At 41.5% G+C, this 19,235-nt stretch overlaps 1 protein-coding gene across 1 annotated transcript in view; it reads left to right on the forward strand.

Moving 5' to 3' along the window:
* Nucleotides 1-358: 358 nt before the first annotated feature.
* Nucleotides 359-19,235, forward strand: part of RGS20 (regulator of G protein signaling 20) — a 255,623-nt gene continuing 236,746 nt past the window's right edge. The window contains exon 1 of the mRNA XM_040354201.1: nucleotides 359-922. Within this exon, the coding sequence (XP_040210135.1) occupies nucleotides 800-922 (123 nt within the window). The 5' untranslated portion in view covers nucleotides 359-799. The remainder of the gene's footprint in view (nucleotides 923-19,235) is intronic.

A 19,235-nucleotide genomic window follows, 5' to 3' on the forward strand; every position in this document is an offset into this window, starting at 1 on the left:
TGAAAGCTGTCAAAATATCCATTTGTAAAATGTTCTGTGTAGTTTTGTATTCTAAAATAATATTTTACAGACAAAATGCCACATTTAAGGCAAAGAATAAAATTGTGATCAACAGCATAGTGTGAGCTGTCATTTCAAATCTAGCTCACAGAGGAGATAGCATTCAGAGCCGTTCTTGTCTCATGTTAATTAGAAGTTTGCAGGCTAACCCTGTACTAATTCAGCTAAAATGTTATTTTCATTGAAGCAGAAAGGATTATATTGTAGAATGGACCATCTGTCTGAGCAGAATCACACCATAGCTAAACAGTATTTCTTAAAATCTCAGTATACCTTTTCTGTTTAGTATCAGTTGAATTTTTAAAGATGTGAGTGTAAAGTGTGCCAGTTTGTTGTATGCATTGTCTATATTGCCTTTTATGTTCATTCTTACTGGACCTGAACTTTCCTTTGTTGCCAACCTCACTAGACCAAGGCATTCAATGTAATAGCTTTAATCTGTAAGCCGGAACACTTTACTAATGCTCCCAGAGTAAGTAAGGCACCGGTACATAGAGAGAAAGATAATCCCTTATGCCTTCATCATGTCTGTAAACACAGAAACAAAAGAGCTGGCAAAATGTGAGCATCTTTTTTGCCAACAATGCATTAGTAGAAGATTAACCACAATGCCGATTGTCGATGTTTAATCTCATCTTCAACATTCTGGCTGCACTGTCCTACCATATATTCCATCATCAATTTTTTTTTCTTTCGTTAACAAAGACGGGCCTAGTCCTTACCAGGCCGTGGATTTCCAATGTGGAGGCAGTTCCTGTCTCCACTTCGAGCACGGAGATATGCAGGCAGTTTTCGCGTGGCCAAAAATCAGAAACCTGAAAATGAAGAAGAAAACAGCAAGGATGCCCTCCAGTTTTATAAGGTAAAACACGGCCAGTTCCAAGTTCCTCATTTAGTCATATGCTTGTTTATTATGGTTTTTCTGTAATTATTTTTTTTTTAACTGGTGATTTTATGGCTACATAAATGATTGGAGTAGTTTTTAAATTGATATTACAAATACTTTTTAGTTATAATTTAATAATATAAATTATATGATGTTGTATTAGTAAGATATTGGATTTTATTCTATTGCAGATATTAATTTGTTCACCTGTTAATTTTTTATTACTATTTTAATAATTATTTATAATATTACTATGTATTTATTTTAATCAGTTGCATGTTTCTTGATCTCCTTTGAACTTTACTTAGGATATATTAAGTGAGGAAAATGTATTTAGCTGATCGCTTATAGTACTTTTTTCTACTACACTTACGTGATTCATTATAAAAAGGGCAGACACTGGCTAGATTTTTTTATCTTTATTCAAGCTGTTAGATTTGCTGTGTATTTTTTTATGTATTTATTTGTGTATGTATTTTTATGTATTTATATATTTATTTATTTTAATCATTTGCTTGTTTCTTGATCTCCTATAAACCTTAAGATATATTAAAGGTGGTGGAGTGTATTTAATTAAAAGCTTATAGTACTTTTTTCCACTACACTTATGTGATCGATCATTAAATTAGCAAATACTGGTTAGATTTTCTTTAGATTTGATCCATTCGTTCTGTAAATTTTGAAATCACTATGCCCACCAATACAACCCAATTTATCCTCCATCAAGTGGGTCCTTGCATTAGAAATGTATGGTTAAACTTTACTGATTTAACTATTCAGAACATATCCACAAACATATCCACAAATTGTATGTCTAAAAATTCTGATAATTTTCTTTAATATTACTGAAGTTCTCTATTGATGTGATTTTGATTGATTACTTATTACTTATTATTACTTATTATTGATATTGATTACTGTTTTAAATTTTCTGTTGTTTGACCCGAGGCTGCAGTTTGCTCTAATTGTTAAAATTACATTTGTAAAATTACATTTAAATTACGTAATAAATTCACATAGTTACTGTATGTCAGTTTGTGAACCATTATTGGTTGTGGTTTGTCTGTTCTTAATGATTCCGCAAAATATTTCCTGTTTTGGTTTTTAAGTTGGTTTCTCAGATTGCTGTAAAAATAATTTAACACAAGCATCAAGACTCTCTAATGCAGGGCTGTCATAAGTTTGAAATTATGAATTCATTCACTAAATGGTATACACACGTTTATTTATTTTTAGCTCAATTTTGTGATCTCAGTTCCTTCTACCCTGTGTCAGTCACATGTATTGTTGTTGATTATTAACAATCGGTAATAGCCTTCAGATTTTTTGATAGTTTTTAGACACTAGTCTGCTAACAGATTCTAACTTAAAACACAAAATTACCTAATTAAATGTAGTTATAGACTTTAGGTAACTATTCATTAATTGGGTTTGTTTTTTCTGGGTCAGATGATGATCATGATGTCTGTGAATAGCCTCAGATTTCTGCAGACATTGCTGTTAATGCATCTTGGGGGAAGAGTATATTGGGGGGGGGGGGGGGGGTTACAATGTATAGCCAATAATTGTTAAACCAAAAATAACCTAGGTAATGAAAGTAGAGTTCAGCTTTAAAGCAAACCTGCAATCAGAGAAATATAGGGGTTGCCATTGTTGACCTCCTTATGAATATAATTTTTGCTTGGCTGCTATGCTGAGCCACTGGCTTCAATGCTTTGTGAGTCTGATCTCGAACCTGCACACAAAGCAGGAAAGTCAGCATAAAATTAGAGTTTTTACCTGCATTCTTGTTTAGGCCACTGATTTAAAGAAATTAAGAGATCATCATATAATACAGGCAACTAATGCCGCGTACACACAATCAGTTAAACCGATGAGAATGGTCTGATTGACCCTTTTCATTGGTCAAAACCGATCCATGCATGCTCAGAATCAAGTCGACGCATGCTTGGAAGCATTGAACTTTATTTTTTTCAGCACGTCATTGTGTTTTACGTCACCGCGTTCTGACACGATCAGTTTTTTAACAGTCAGCTTCATCGGTTAACCGATGAAAACGGTCCATCGGTCCGTTCTCATCGGATGGACTGATTGTGTGTACGCAGCATAACATTTCTGCAACCACAGCTACTATACTTTTCTCATTGCAAGATTCTTTTAACAGGAGAAGCCCGCCAGGAAGCCCATGTGTAGATGGTAACGTATGGCCGGTTTCAAAAAGAGTTCTCATACTAAAGATCTCCAGAAAAATCAATCTGTAGAACTGATAGTTTTTGGTAATTTTACTTTGAACAGCAATTCTTTTTACATTTCTGCTTATCCATCTAAAGATAATAAAAAATAGATATACAGAACACATTTACTATATCTGGTAGCAATCACCATTATTTGGCACAGGCGTGTCAAACTTAATTTCACTGTCGGCCACGTCAGCAATACGGCTGCCCTCAAATAGCGTATTGCATCTGTAAGACAATATAAATTTATATTCTCAGTCTATAGTCTCAGTTTTCAGTGAATAGGTACAGGAACTCAACCACGCCTCCCACCGAACAGCATCAAATGATGGGTGTGGTCAAACAGTGGGAGGATCTTAAAGGGGCAATAAATACAGTGCATTTTGTGCAGAGTTCAGGGGTGTGCTACGTACAGATAACAGTGTTCAGGGATGCTCAGTGTTCAGGGATGCGCAGTGTTGCCAACCCCCTGAAGTGAAATTTACTGGCAGGTTGCAAGAATCTACAAACAACATCAATTTTTTACTGGCAAAAATCATGAAAATTAGACTTCATTCACAACTGAGCATTTTGTAGCTTGAAGCAAAAATCGCAGTAAAATTGTGCGACTTTATGCTTGAAAACACTATGCTCAGGTGTGAATGTGGCCATACTGGCAGAGACGCTTTTTTTACTGCCACTGCAAAAAAAGTACCTACAATTACAGTTTTTAGTGCTAAGCAGTGCAATTATAAATATCTGAACTAAACACATAGTTAGTGCTATTGGCTATGTGTTTAAGTTAAAGAAAAGTCAAAAAACATATTTCTCCATTGACATGAAGGTTAGGTTACTATAACCCAGCCAGCACTGGGTTCCTCACTTCTTACATCAGAGTCTGCAGGGATCCCCCTTATAGTAAAAGGGAACTCTTATGTAAAGGGGAACGCTGCAGATCATGATCTAAGGGGGAACTCTGATGTAACAGGAGGCTCTGGTGACCAGAGACCACCTTATATCAGAGTCCACTGCATTCCCTTTACATCAGAGTTCCAACTTACATCAGGGTCTGCAGCATTACCCTTTCACTGTAGACTCTAATTTAAAGGGGAATGCCAGGAACTCTGATGTGGGGGGCACTCTGGTGACCAGAGACCACCTTCCGCAGAGTGAATACACTAAGGTAAGGGGGGTTACTAATATAGGGGGGACCTTTACATCGGTGTCCCTTACATTATTGTATTCACTCCCCCTTACAGAGCCCAGACTGGCCTGCCGGTGCTGTCATTGACCTCCTCTCAGGTGCATCGTGCAGGGCTCAGTCAGACGGCTCCAGAATGGCGGCTCTGGTTTTTCTATAGTCTCCTCTCCACAGTCCACACATCTGACTTCTCCTGTGACCCCCATGATTCTGGCGGTGCTCCCACTCATGACTCCTCTCCCGACTTCCCCTCAAAGACTGCAGACTTGATGTAGGAGATGGTCAGAGGCTGCGGACAGGAGATGGTCAGAGGCAGATGGTCAGAGGCTGCAGACAGGAGATGGTCAGAGCCAGATTATCAGAGGCTGCAGACAGGAGATGGTCAGAGGCAGATGGTCAGAGGCCGCAGACAGGAGATGGTCAGAGGCTGCAGACAGGAGATGGTCAGAGGCAAATGGTCAGAGGCTGCGGGCAGGAGATGGTCAGAGGCTGCAGGCAGGAGATGGTCAGAGGCTGCAGACAGGAGATGGCCAGAGGCAAATGGTCAGAGGTTTCGGGCAGGAGATGGTCAAAGGCTGCAGGCAGGAGATGGTCAGAGGCTGCAGGCAGGAGATGGTCAGAGGCTGCAGGCAGGAGATGGTCAGAGGCTGCAGGCAGGAGATGGTCAGAGGCTGCGAGCAGGAGATGGTCAGAGGCTGCGAGCAGGAGATGGTCAGAGGCTGCAGACAGGAGATGGTCAGAGGCTTGCAGACAGGAGATGGTCAGAGGCTGCAGACAGGAGATGGTCAGAGGCTGCAGACTGGAGATGGTCAGATGCTGCAGACAGGAGATGGTCAGAGGCAGATGGTCAAAGAATGCGGACAAGAGATGGTCAGAGGCAGATGGTCAGAGGCTGCAGGCATGATATGGTCAGAGACTGCGGGCAGGAGATGATCAGAGGCTACGGACATAGTAGTTTCCTCAACTGTTCCCCTTCATATTACTGTACCTCCCGAGTCTCGTCCCGGCACGACCCATCCTTTTTAGCTTGGCTGGCTGGCTTTGAAATGCTACTGTACACTCACCGGCACTGACCAGACAGACACACCGGGCAGCAGCAGGGCAGGCTCATCAGTCAGGGCAGGGGTCTATCGCTCGCTCCAGTGGGTGACTGAGGTCACTGTGTGCTGTGTGTGGTCAAGTCCAGTGTCACTTCACAGTCTGCTGCGTCTCCCGAGAGTCCCGACTGGCCAGGCTGGCCACACACCCCACGTCTGCTGCTTCCACTCCACACTAGGCTCCTCCGTCCACCCGCTCGGCTCCTGCCTTTATAGGCTGGCGGTGGTTTTGGTGGGAAAATAGGCTCCCATCATTGGCTGCGGTGCTGCACGGCGGGTCAGGTGGGCTGAGCAGAGGCAGCATAAGTCAGACTCTGCGGCTCAGAATCAGATTTTCACTGGGATTTTTACATGCACAGTTCGGATCTGAGCTGATCGCCGCCATTTTTACTGGCACTTTTCCCTTACTACGGACATTTACAGGCACGAGAAAAGTGCCTTGTTTTTACGGGCTGCCCGTAAATCTATGGGCGGTTGGCAACACTGGGGGTGCGCTACATACAGATATCAGGGTTCAGGGGTGCGCTATATACAGAGAGCAGGGTTCAGAGGTATGCTATGCACAGAGAACAGCGTTCAGGGGTGCATTACATACAGAGAGCAGGGTTTAGGGTTGCACTACATACAGAGATCAGTGTTCAAGGGTGCGCTACGTACAGAGAGCAGAGTTCAGGGGTGCGCTACACACAGAGAGCAGAGATCAGGGGTGCGCTACGCACATAGAACCGGGGTCAGGGGTGCATTATGCACAGAGAGCAGGGGTCATGGGTGCGATACACACAGAGAGCAGGGATCAAGGGTACACTACGCACAGTGAGCAGGGTTCAGGAGTGCGCTATGCACAGAGAGCAGGGATCAAGGGTTTGCTATGCATAGTGTGCAGGAATCAGCTCTCTTTTACAGGCTGTTCACATCTCACTTCCACCCCTCTCCCTGTGTGGTGAGGGCAACATGAGATCGCCTGGAGGGCCGGATTCAGTCCACAGGCATTGTGTTTGACACGTGATCTAGCACTTCTGCTTGTGGGTTTTTTTAAAGACTTTTTTTGCAAGAAAATCGATACTGTTTTTTGACTGATCTTTTGTCATAAAAATATGTTCACACATTTGGAAAGCATTATCTTTTGTATATTGGTAGTCTGGGACTTTTCCCATAGATCTTTTCATCAGACATACATACATACATTCATTCATTCATTCATGTGTAGCTTCACTAGAGTACACAGTAGAATGTCCCACCCAATGAATATAGACTGATGTTCCCCCACCTATACTTTGTACTCCACTGGCACTCTTGTGACACCTAATATGCTTACTGGTGCCCCTAACTTTGTACCAATGAGACCTAGAGGGTAAAGTCTTGTATGACAGAATAAAAATTCGGAAGTGATGTAACGTATTTTTATTGTATTTTTGGATTAAACAAAAAACTTACTGGTATTATACGAGAAAAATCTTTGTGTTTGTCCCTTCGGATAATTTCGGACAAAGCTGTGTACTAATGATCAGATTATCGTACAATCGATTTAAAAGCGGTATTTTTTGTACAATAGTCTGATCGTGTGCATTAGGCTTTAAGCATGTCCAAATGAGGGTGGTCCGTTTCACCATTTTATGTTGTTGGAGTTGTTAAGTGTTTCATTTGCTTATAATAATTAAAATGTTACTCAAAAAAATCATTGTTTCAAATATAAATTATATGTTAAAAAATATAAAATAGGCAGTCATTACAGAGAGTCTAACTTATTAAGGTGATTTGACAGGCATACCAACCCAACACATTTTGGATTGGTAAACCTCCTGTGTAAACTCATGGTAGAAAATACACCAAGCATACGAGCAGGGAATGAGATTGATGGAGGCATGGTGATCTTCCAATTCAGGCATTGACTATACCAATCACAAGACAAAGTGCAAATAACCATGAGCTGTTCACTGGTAGAAGAGGTTTTTATTGATGTGAAAAATGCTGGGCAGCACTCTTCAGTGGTTGGCCAGCCTGATAAACATTCATAACTAATAACTAATGCTAACCCCCTCCCGACACAGTTTACTGGAGCATATTCAACAGTAGTTGGCAGAAACAATTAGCACGGTGAGCTAAGGAATACCCATGCATCTGAGAATGGGACACTTTTGGTTGGCTATACCCTAAATGGTCCCTGTAAGGTAAAAAATTTGAATAGCGCCCTAAAGCTGGGTCTCATTAATACACAATACAGTCAGGTCAGGTTTCTTGTATTTTATTTTATTGCACATGTCAAGAAAACAGTATACAGAGCCATATCTCAGACCCAATCCATCACTGGTAAACCATGTTCTAGCCTGAGGCATAAATCAATACCTTGCAACTGTGATGAATTGTAAAATGATAGTCTATGTCCCGTAAGATGACGTTTGTTTTAGCTTATTTCTTTTTATGTTAAGCATCCGTTTTCTGCAAGCTTGTTTTTATAGACAGCATGTTTAAAAATAAGTGACACTTGTCAGCACATATGAAGCTTTTTATTCACTAAGGCAAAGAGAATAGTGCAGTGACCCGTAGCAACCAATTAGTAATCATCTCTCATCTGTTATTTCTGCACGAATCTTATAAAAAAAATTGTTTAATGCAGCCATTCTGAAACTCCTTCAGAGGTTGCTAGGGGTTCCTTAGCTGTGGCTGATAGACTTCCCATCTGATGGTAAATACAGTAAATGCTAGCGCAAAGACAATGTATAGCAGAGCAGAGCAAAGAAAAGGTATTAACCTACTTCAGCAGGTTGGCTGCTGGGCGTGAAACGAAATACCTGGCACATGCAGGTATGGATAAGCATATGACTCAATTCTCTAATGTGTGACAGTGCTTGTGTCTCGCAACTGGCATAGTGGTGTTACTTGGGGGCAGGGAATAAGTTCATAGGCCTATGTAAGCTTTGGACATGTGCATTTCATTTAATTCCAAATTAAAATACAGACAAGTTTTTGTTATTCGGAGATCCGGATATATCTGAAAACCCGAATTACAATATAAACAAGTTTTACCGACTGCTCTGAATAACGCAACGGACTGAAATTCAAATCAAATTTTACATTGAACTTCAGTTGAATTCTAACTGTACACATATTGCTGAAATCAAAAACTGTGTGTGTTATTAGAGTACCATTTCAAAATAAAGCTGTTTTAGTTAAGCCAAAGGTGATTTAACCGCTTGCCGACCAGCCGCCGCAGTTTTACGGCGGCAGGTCGGCTCTGCTGGGCGAGATCACGTATATATACATCTCACCGAGCAGCCAATAGGGGCGCGTGCGCCGCCAGAGGCGCGCATGCACGCCTCACGCTCGCACCTGACGTCGACGCGTGTGCCCGGCGGGCGCGAACACCGCCCGGCACCCGCGATCGCTCGTTACAGAGCGAGAACCGGGAGCTGTGTGTGTAAACACACAGCTCCCGGTCCTGTCAGAGGGAGAAATGCCTGATTGTCTGTTCATACTGTACAATGTATGTATTACTAGTAAAAAAAAAATATTAATAAAAATGCCATAAAACTATCCCCTATTTTGTAAAAGCTATAACTTTTGCGCAAACCAATCAATAAACGCTTATTGCGATTTTTTTTACGAAAAATATGTAGAAGAATACGTATTGGCCTAAACTGAGGAAAAAATATTTTTTTTATATATTTTTGGGGGATATTTATTACAGCAAAAAGTAAAAAATATTATTTTTTTTCAAAATTGTCGCTCTATTTTTGTTTATAGCGCAAAAACTAAAAACCGCAGAGGTGATCAAATACCACCAAAAGAAAGCTCTATTTATGGGGAAAAAAGGAAGCCAATTTTGTTTAGGAGCCACGTCGCAGGACCGCGCAATTGCCAGTTAAAGCGACGCAGTGCTGAATTCGCAAAAAGTGGCCTGGTCTTTGACCAGCAATATGGTCCGGGGCTGAAGTGGTTAAAGAGTCATTGTAATTATTTGATGAAGATTTTTCTTTTGTTTGCTCACAACATGCTGGTTGTACCCAAGTTGATAGATCGATCAACTTGGGTACGATCAGCCCCCCAATACATGGTTCGAACATCTACGGCTGGCTTTAATCTGGCAATAAATGAGCATCTTTGTGTATGTTACACTTGGTCTTGGTTTTCACTAAATTAGGTTATTGCTTACAAGGCTGGTGAGATCATAAGACGTGAGTACAACAGAAGAACAGTGGAAATTCATTACACTCTAGCCGGATTATTGTGAAAGGATTGGTGTCTACAACATCTGAAATGTGTCAGTGATATGGCTTTTTCCCCAAAACAGCTGTTTACAGGCATTTGGTAAGAACACCATCTGTTTCCAGTTGATTGTCTTTTTTAAAGCCTCAAACAGCCATTTTGTGTTACAAACTAGAAAAAAAAAACATCTAGATGCTAAAAAAGACCTAGGGCCAGATTCTCCAATAATCTGCGGCGGCCTCGCGTAAGCTATTTACACTACGCCGCCGCAACTTACTGGAGCAAGTGCCGTATTCCTCAAGCACTTGTTCCGTAGTTTGCGGAGGCGTAGTGTAAAAGGCCCGGCGTATCCCCGCATATTTCAAAGGGGGCGGCTTATATTTAAATTAAGCGTGCCCCCATTTCGATCGAACTGCGCATGCGCCGGGCTAAAAATAGCCCAGTGCGCATGCTCCAGTTCTCGGCGGAAAACGTCAATGACGCCGACGTGTGCGTCATTGACGTAAAGTCGTATTCAAGAAAGACTTAGGAAAACGACGTGAAAAGACGACGCGGACCCGACGCCATACTTAACATGGCATATGTGGGACTGGCGTAAGGTTACCCCTCATATAGCAGGGGTAACCTTATGCTTACGCAAACGACGTAAGCGACGGTTACGCAACGCGATTTCGTTCGGGAATCGGCGTATCAGGCTCATTTGCATAAACAAATGAGACCTGAACGTAAACGCCACCTAGCGGCCGGCGGCGAATTACATTTAAGATCCAACAGTGTAAGTGACTTACACATGTCGGATCTTAAGCGTATCTATGCGAAAATGATTCTAGGAATCACTCGCATAGATACGCGGGTCAAAAAAGAGAGATACGACGGAGTTTCCTGAGATACTCCATCGTAACTCTTCTGTGAATATGGCCCCAAATCGTTAAATAGGAACCAGTTAAGTATTTCTTTAAACTTTATAAACTTCAACAAAAACTGGAAAATAAAAAAAAAGTCAATACAATGGTTAGAATTCAGATCAAAGTAAGGCTTGGTCAAAACTTCAAAGAGTCCATAATAGTTTAGGAATGTGCAAGGTTTTAGTCAAGTGAGGACTTTACAATCTTTATAATGCAAAGGTTAGAGAGATATGTAGGCTACTGTCACTGAACTTTTTCTGAAGATGACAATTTCCTGGCTTTCACACTGGTCCTAAATCTCATGAAGCAAGAGAAGTCAGAGTAAAGCCAGAATTCCTAATAGGCCTACTTGTTATAGGTGAGTGATATAAAAAGGATTGAAGCAGGAAGATTAGCATTACAGCCAATAAAAGGGCAAGCTAGAGGACTCTTTGTGTGCAGAAATATAAAAATAAAAAACACTTATATATAGTCACCCAGATGTCTGTAGCATCGCTCTGATGGACTGCTGTCCTCCACTGGCCCTACACTGAGAACTGAGCTATCACTGTCTTTGATCGGTCTTCACCGGCTCACTGCTCTGCCCCTCCAGGGCTCACTGGAGGGAGGCTGAGCCAGCTGCAGATCAGATATATGGATGGATCCCGGCAATAATGTTGGATTCCCTGCAGAGCCATAACCAGCTCCGTTATATCTGAGACAGAATCTGGGACACAGGAGTGCAGAACTATATGCACTCCGGTGATCCCCAGAAGTATGGCTAAAAAAGCTCTGGCCATACTTCTCCTTTAGGTTAGTTTCTACTAGTTTTAGCAATACTTTAAGGAAGAAAACCGTGCCCAATTTTCTTGTCTTTTTTTATAAACCCTGCAAAAGTAAAGGCATAATGTGCTAGTTTGCATCACATACTAGCACATTGTGAAATACTTACCTTAGAACGAAGCCCTGCACCACTGCGCTGTCAGCTCTGACCGATGCTTCCATCTTTACCCAGTGTCCCCTGGCCATCTGATTGCCCGCGCTGCAAGGACGTTACTCCCACGCATGTGCATGGGAGTCATGGACCGTGGCATGGAGCTCTGAAGGGACGGCACGGGTATACCGACCATTCAGTTTGCATGCACTGGTGACATTACCGGCTGCATGAAGTGCAAATATCTCCTAAACGCGAAGGTTTAGGAGATATTCATAGTACCTACAGGTAAGCCTTATTAGAAGCTTACCTGTAGGTACAAGCCTGCAAAATGGGTTTTTCATCCACTTTAACTTTTAGAAGATAGAAGGTTTGTTTAATTCAGTAAAAATTACATTTATAGTTACTGGGGTTGATTTACTAAAATCCGGTGCAGCTCTACATAGAAACCAATCCACTTCCATGTTTTTTTTTAATCACAGCTTAATTGAACAAGCTGAAGTTAGAAGTGGCTTGGCTACCACGCACTGCTTCACCAGATTTTGCCATCTCCGGTTTTAGTAAATCAACCCGACTGTTTCTTTACAGTTGTGTTATTAAATCTTTTATTTTTTTGATATGTTTAGTGTATTAAAAAGACTGTATTAAAATTGTAGATTATACCCACATGTCACAAGAACACTAAACATTTCAGCCTGTCTAATCATGTCCTCCCTAATTCATCAATAGATGACCATTTGCTTTGCCCATGCAGAACATAGTAAAAGGGTGATTTAAACTCCCCCTCTCAGCAGAATTTGTTCATGTGTCCTTACTCTCCCATTGGTCCATTTAGCCTCCAGTACCAGGGATAGAAATCCTTGCCCAAGCTTCAACTAACTTGTTGAAACTTGCTAGACATGTGCATGACAAAAAAAATATTGTTTTGTTTTTATTCATAATTCTAGTTATTGGGTTAGTTAAGTTTGCTTGATTCGTTCAATTTGTATTCGGGCTTCGTATTTGGAATTCGCATTCTGAATTTTTCGAATTTTCTTCGAATTTACATTTTTTTTAATTCAAAACATTCTAATTGATAAATTTCGAATTGCTCAAATCGAAAAAGAGATTTTTTTTGGCAAAGTGAGCAAACGAAAGAAAAATCTTCATCAAATTACATTACAATTAAGGCCTCGTACACACGAGAAACTTGTCGTAAAAGAAACATCGTTTTCCTCGACGAGTTCCTTGTCAGGCTTGTTGAGAATCTTGTCAAGCTTTCTTTGCATACACACTGTCAAGACAAAATCTCGTCGTTCTCAAAAGGGGTGACGTACAACACGTAGAACGGCACTATAAAGGGGACGTTCGATTCAACTGACGCCACCCTTGGGGCTGCTTTTGCTAATCTCGTGTTACCGCGTGTTAAGTAAAAGTTTGGTGAGAGACGATTCGCGCTTTTCAGTCTGTTACAGCGTGACGAATGTGCTATCTCCATTACGAACGCTACTTTTACCGAAGGTGCGCTCCCGTCTCATACTTTATTCTGATCATGCACGGGTTTCTAAGCATACACACGAACGTGTTTCTCGTCGTAAGCCAGCCCGACGAGAAACACGACGAGGAAATTGAGACTCCCAACGAGAAAAAATAGAACTTGTTCTCTTTTTTTCTCGTCGAGATCCATGACAGTTTTCTTCGACGAAAAACATACACACGACAGTTTTCCTTGGCAAAAAAGCTCTGCCACCAAGTTTCTTGATGGATTTTGTCGAGGAAAACGGTCGTGTGTATGAGGCCTTACTCTTTAAATCACCTTTGGCTTAACTAAAACAGTTTTATTTCAAAATGGTACTCTAATAACACACACAGGGGCAGATCCACAAAGAAGTTTACGACGGCGCATCTATTGATACGCCGCTTAACTTCTATTTTGCTCCGGCGTATTTTTGTTTTGTATGTTTTGTACGTCTTAGTTTGCCGTCGGATCTAAGGTGCATATTTACGCTGGCCGCTAGGTGGCGCTTCCGTCGAATTCTGCGTTGAGTATGCAAATTAGCTAGATACACGAATCCACAAACGTACGTCCGGCCAGCGTATTTTTTTACGTCGTTTCCGTAAGGCTTTTTTTGCCGTAAAGTTACCCCTGCTATATGAGGCGTACTCAATGTTAAGTATGGACGTCGTTCCGCGTCGAATTTTGAAGATTGTACGTCATTTGCGTAAGTCGTTCGCGAATATGGCTTTGCGTAGAATGACGTTCACGTCGTAAGCATTGGCTTGTTGCAGGTTCATTTCGAGCATGCGCACTGGGATACCCCCACGGACGTTGAAAAAAAGTAATTTACGTCGGGTCAAGTAAAATTAACATAAAACACGCCCACATCTTTAACATTTGAATTCCGCGCCCATACACCGGCAGATTTACGCTACGCCGCCGTAACTTTAGAGGCAAGTGCACATTAATACGATACGCTACGCCTGCCGAAAATTACGATCCGCTACGTGGATCTGGCCCGCAGTCTTTGATTTCAGCAATATGTGTACCGTTAGAATTCGACTGAAGTTCGAAGTAAAATTTGATTTGAATTGCAGTCCGAATTTCCAAAATTAGGACGAATTTCGTTGCGTTATTCGGAGTAGTCGGAAAAACTTGTTTATATTGTAATTTGGGTATTCGGATATATCCGGATCTCTGAATAACGAAAATTTGTCTGTATATTAATTTGAAACTAAATGAACCGCACGTGTCTAAAGCTTACATAGGCCTATGAACTCATTCCCTGCCCCCAAGTAACAGCACTGGGCCAGTTGCAAGACACAAGCGCTGTCACATATTAGAGAATTGAGTCATATGCTTATCCATACCTGCATGTGCCAGGTATTTTGTTTCACGCCCAGCAGCCAACCTGCTGAGGTAGGTTAATACCTCTTCTTTACTCTGCTTGGGCAAAAGAAAAAGTCAATTTAAAATATTGTGTAAAAATTACTGAAATTCAACATGATTAGGTTTACCTAGTGTGTATACAACTGGATACAACTGGATTATAAAATGATCTGAATGAAATGTACATTAAAAGGAAGATTCTCCAGATCTGCTTACAAATGAATAGGAACATATTTATTACAATGTAATGTTTATTTACATTTGACATTCTATAAATTATAGCAGGGAAATTTGAAATGGTGACTCAATTTATTGGCAATTTAAAGTGTTACTAAACCCACAACAGTAAAATCTGTCTGTATATGCAGCATAGCATGCTTGTTATACTCACTGTGGAACGTAAGGGGTTAATCCTCTGCATTGTGTAAAAAGTCTGTTTTATCCTGTATGCACAGATCTTCCTCTTCCTGCACTGTCTATCTGGGGAAAGCCAGCTAACATAGGCAGAGTAGCCGACCTGCACATGCTCAGTTGTGTCTTTTATGCTGGAGAGAACAGTTAGGCCTCGTACACATGATAGGTTAAACAGAGGACAACGGTCTGATGGACCGTTTTCATCGGTCAAAACCGATCGTGTGTGGGCCCCATAGGTTATTTAACCATTGGTTAAAAAAAAGCCAACTTGCTTTAAATTTAACCGATGGATTCCTAACCGATAGGTCAAAACCATTAGTAGGCACAACCATCCACGCATGCTCAGAATCAAGTTGACGCATGCTTGGAAGCATTGAACTTCGTTTTTTTAGCACGTCGTTGTGTTTTACGTCACCGCGTTCTGACACAATCGTTTTTTTTACGCGATGGTGTGTAGGCGCGACGGACCATCAGTCAGCTTCATCGGTTAACCGATGAAAACGGTCCATCAGACCGCTCTCATTGGATGAACTGATCGTGTGTACGCGGCTTTACTTACTAGAGATAGCCAGGTCACATGATATTGACATCACACATGTGGGAGTGTATACAGGCTGTAGTGAAAATCTCCTCCTTGCTGAACTCTCAGCACTGAAGAAACTGTGCTGTCTATCATGTGACCATGGTATACAGATCAATAAAAAAGGAAGGATTGTGGGACTTTAAATGAGGTCTATGACATTGGAGTCAAAGTTACCTCCATCCCTGATTCTTATACAAAAGTAACTGAAGGGTTGGGACTTTAAATGAAGCATGCAATTGAAATAGATACATTTCTGTAAAAAGTTTATTACGTGTAAAATTGGATAAAACCTAAAACCAAAACGCACATCACTGTAAGTCTGATACTAATTGCATATATATATACATACATGGTAAATACATATAAATACACACACATAGATGCAGGAGCACAGTACTACATGATGGTTCAATGTAAGTTGCTAACATATTGAAATTACATAATACAAGATAGGTGTTTAGTCAGACATTCAATAAAACATATTGTTGCACAAATCTTGATGTTGCTATAAGTAAAGGACGCATTAGCAGGGCATCAGTGGCTCGACGCATTTTGTGGTCAGTTACCACTCATCAGGAGCAATTTTGACCAGAATATCTATGGGATATAAACAGTGGTTCAGACTGGGTGCAAAGATGTAACATTATTGTAAATTGAGGGGAAGTAATATAACATCCACCCATACTCACAAAACTAGCCATGGGTCTTGGGTGTGGAAACATCACCGACGGTGGGATCAGAATAACATCTTGCATGGGAGCTAAGGCCGGCACATAAGGCATATCGTCAGGAAACAGAAAATGTGCTAATGGAGTGTGGTTGGACAATCTCGAGAGAATCCATGGTGATGTGGGATTGATCATCCCAAACCTCTAGGAAAACATATGAAATTAGTATATTAATATAAAATAGTTAATTAGGAAATATGGTCAGAGAGTCTGTGATGATGCGGGATTGGTCATCCCAGACATCATGGGAATTGGAAGTGAAAGTGTATAAAAAGGCCCATTGAGTGAGCAAAACCAATACTTAAGCTGGAGTGGAATGATAGAAGTAGTGTACTAATGAAATAAATAGGTGCAGTTGCGAACTAGTGACAAAGTGTAAAAAATGTGGTATACAGATCATCCAATAGGTGTATAGTGGCAGTATTGTTATGTAAAATGAAGATTTATAAGCTGTGGGCACTGTGGAGGGATTAACAAGTTTCATACTACTGAAAGTGTTTTGTAAAGTGTTTAGTAACACTTTAATAGCTAGTATTAGCCACATGGGGTACCAAACAGGGAGAGTCAAAGCTAAGAAACTCCAAGGAGGATGACTTTTTAGCTGAAATATGTTGCCATGTGATTTAATCTAAGTAAATTGTGAATTTAATTACCTAATTAATAGACACCAGGACTAAAAAGTAGGCTCCTAGCAATGTGCCTGCACATGGCTCTGTCTTCTGTAACTACATGGGGCTTTCAAATGCAATTATCTTAGAAATGTAGAGAGCTAGCCTACACCCTTCCAACTCCCTCACTGTCCTGTTGACCAGTGCGGCCACCAATAACAATGCTGAACCAAACCAAAGGTACAATCAAAACAATGATGTAAAGACCCCACTGGGTATCTTCTTTTTGTTCTGGAGCATTTTTGTTGTACTAATGTGTTACAGGCTTAGAGGTTGATTTACTAAAGGGAAATAGGCAGTTCACTTTGCAATATCATTTGCCTCAGAGCTTAGCAAATAAGATGAAGCTCTGCTGAATTCCATCATCCAATCATGTGCAAAAATGTTTTTTTTTTTCTAGTATGTGATTGGGTCTTCTTTGCAATGTGAAATGTCACCACATTTACTAAGCTCTGGGGCAAATTCCCTTGCACAGTGAACATTCTATTTCCGGTTAGTAAACCAACTCCAATGTCACAGACGAATGAAACAAGCATTCTCCTGCGCTCGCAGTGGTTAACCCAGAGGTACACATTGTAAAATTCCTTCGTAGCACCAATGGTCTTGCTGCCCTCCCAGGACAATGGGTATCCTCAGACTGAAAACTAACACTAAAAAGAGAAGGACGCACCGACCAACCGCATTATCTTAATAACATTTAATTCAAGATAAAATCAGCAATAAATATACAGCACTCACAAACGTATATTGTGTAAACGTATATCATAACAAGTGACATAGACTGTCGGAGTGCCGGTTCACACTACAGCGACTTGGGATCTGACTTGTCAGACCTCAAGTTGCCCCAAGTTGCTGAACATAAGAAATTCCATTGAAGTGAATGAGAGCCGTCTTAATGCACACTACTGAAGTTGCTCCGACTTCAGAAAAGTTTCCTGTACTACTTCATGGCAACTTCTAGGCAACTTATACCCATAGATTTCAATGGAACTTGCCTCCAAGTCAGATCTCCATCTATATTGAAGCAACTTCACTGGAAAAAGAAAATAGTTTTCCCAGCCAAAACCCATCCCTCCCACAGAGCTGATTATTCTGTGATTGGCCACAGCCAAAGTCGCCTGTCATGGAGGCAACTTTAAGTCACGCTGAAGTCGGGTTGCCCCTGTGTGAACCGGCAATGAAGGTCTAATCTAGTCTATCGGTACTGCCGGAAGACTAGGAGGTGTCCAAAATGTCTGATGCATTTCAAGGGGAACCCTTTCATCAGAGCTAGGGCAGTGAATCACTACCCTGTAAGTATATTTATTGCTGTTTTTATCTTAAATTTAATTTTATTGAGGTAATTCACTAGGTCAGTGCGCCCTTAACTTTTTTTGGTTTTTCAGACTGACGAATGAAAGACAATAACATGATTTTATCTTAATGCAGACATTGGCTGATGAAACAATGACCCATAAAGCTGGGTGGAGGTTGAGACTGTACTAGCATATAAACTTGTCTATGACCTCGTACACACGACTGTTTTCCTCGACAAAATCCATCAAGAAAAATGCTGTCTGAGCATTTTTGCAGAGGAAAACGGTCGTGTGTATGTTTTTCGTTGAGAAAACTGTCGTGGATCTCGACGAGAAAAAAAGAGAACATGCTCTCTTTTTTCTCGTCGGGAGTCTCAATTGCCTCGTCGTATTTCTCGTCGGGCTGGTTTACGACAAGAAACACGTTTGTGTGTATGCTTAGAAACCGGCGCATGCTCAGAATAAAGTATGAGACGGGAGCGCACCTTCGGTAAAAGTAGCGTTTGTAATGGAGATAGCACATTCGTCACGCTGCAACAGACTGAAAAGCGTGAATCGTCTCTCACCAAACTTTTACTTAACACGCAGTAACATGAGATTAGCAAAAGCAGCCCCAAGGGTGGTGCCAGTGGAATGGAACTTTCCCTTTATAGTGCCGTTGTATGTGTTGTACGTCACCGCGTTTGAGAACGACGAGATTTTGTCTTGACAGTGTGTATGCAAAGAAAGCTTGACAAGATTCTCGACAAGCCTGTCAAGAAACTCATTGAAGAAAACAACGTTTCTTTTACGACGAGATTCTCAGTCGTGTGTACGAGGCCTAATACTTAAAGCGGAGTTCCACCCAAAAGTGGAACTTCCGCTTTAAGCACTCCTCACCCCCTTATTTGCCACATTCGGCATGTAATTTTTTTTGGGGGGGAGTGGGGGCTTCGGTAGGAGTGGGACTTCCTGTCCCACTTCCTCCTTTTGCCCAGGGACCGCCTCGGCGACTCCTCCTCTCGCCTTAGGCGTCCCCCCCCTAGGCGATCTCCTGGGACACCTGACAGGTCCCAGGAGATCGCCTGTCCACTCAGGGAGCACAGCGCCGCTCGCGCATGTGCAGTGCGTGTCCAGCCGTGAAGCCAAAAGCTATCATGGTCGGGTGCCCACAATATGAATGGAGGCGACGGCGGAGAGGGGGGGAGAGGAGCGACGCTC

The sequence above is a fragment of the Rana temporaria genome, chromosome 5 (genome assembly GCF_905171775.1).
Source record: "Rana temporaria chromosome 5, aRanTem1.1, whole genome shotgun sequence".
Taxonomy (NCBI): Eukaryota; Metazoa; Chordata; class Amphibia; order Anura; family Ranidae; genus Rana; species Rana temporaria.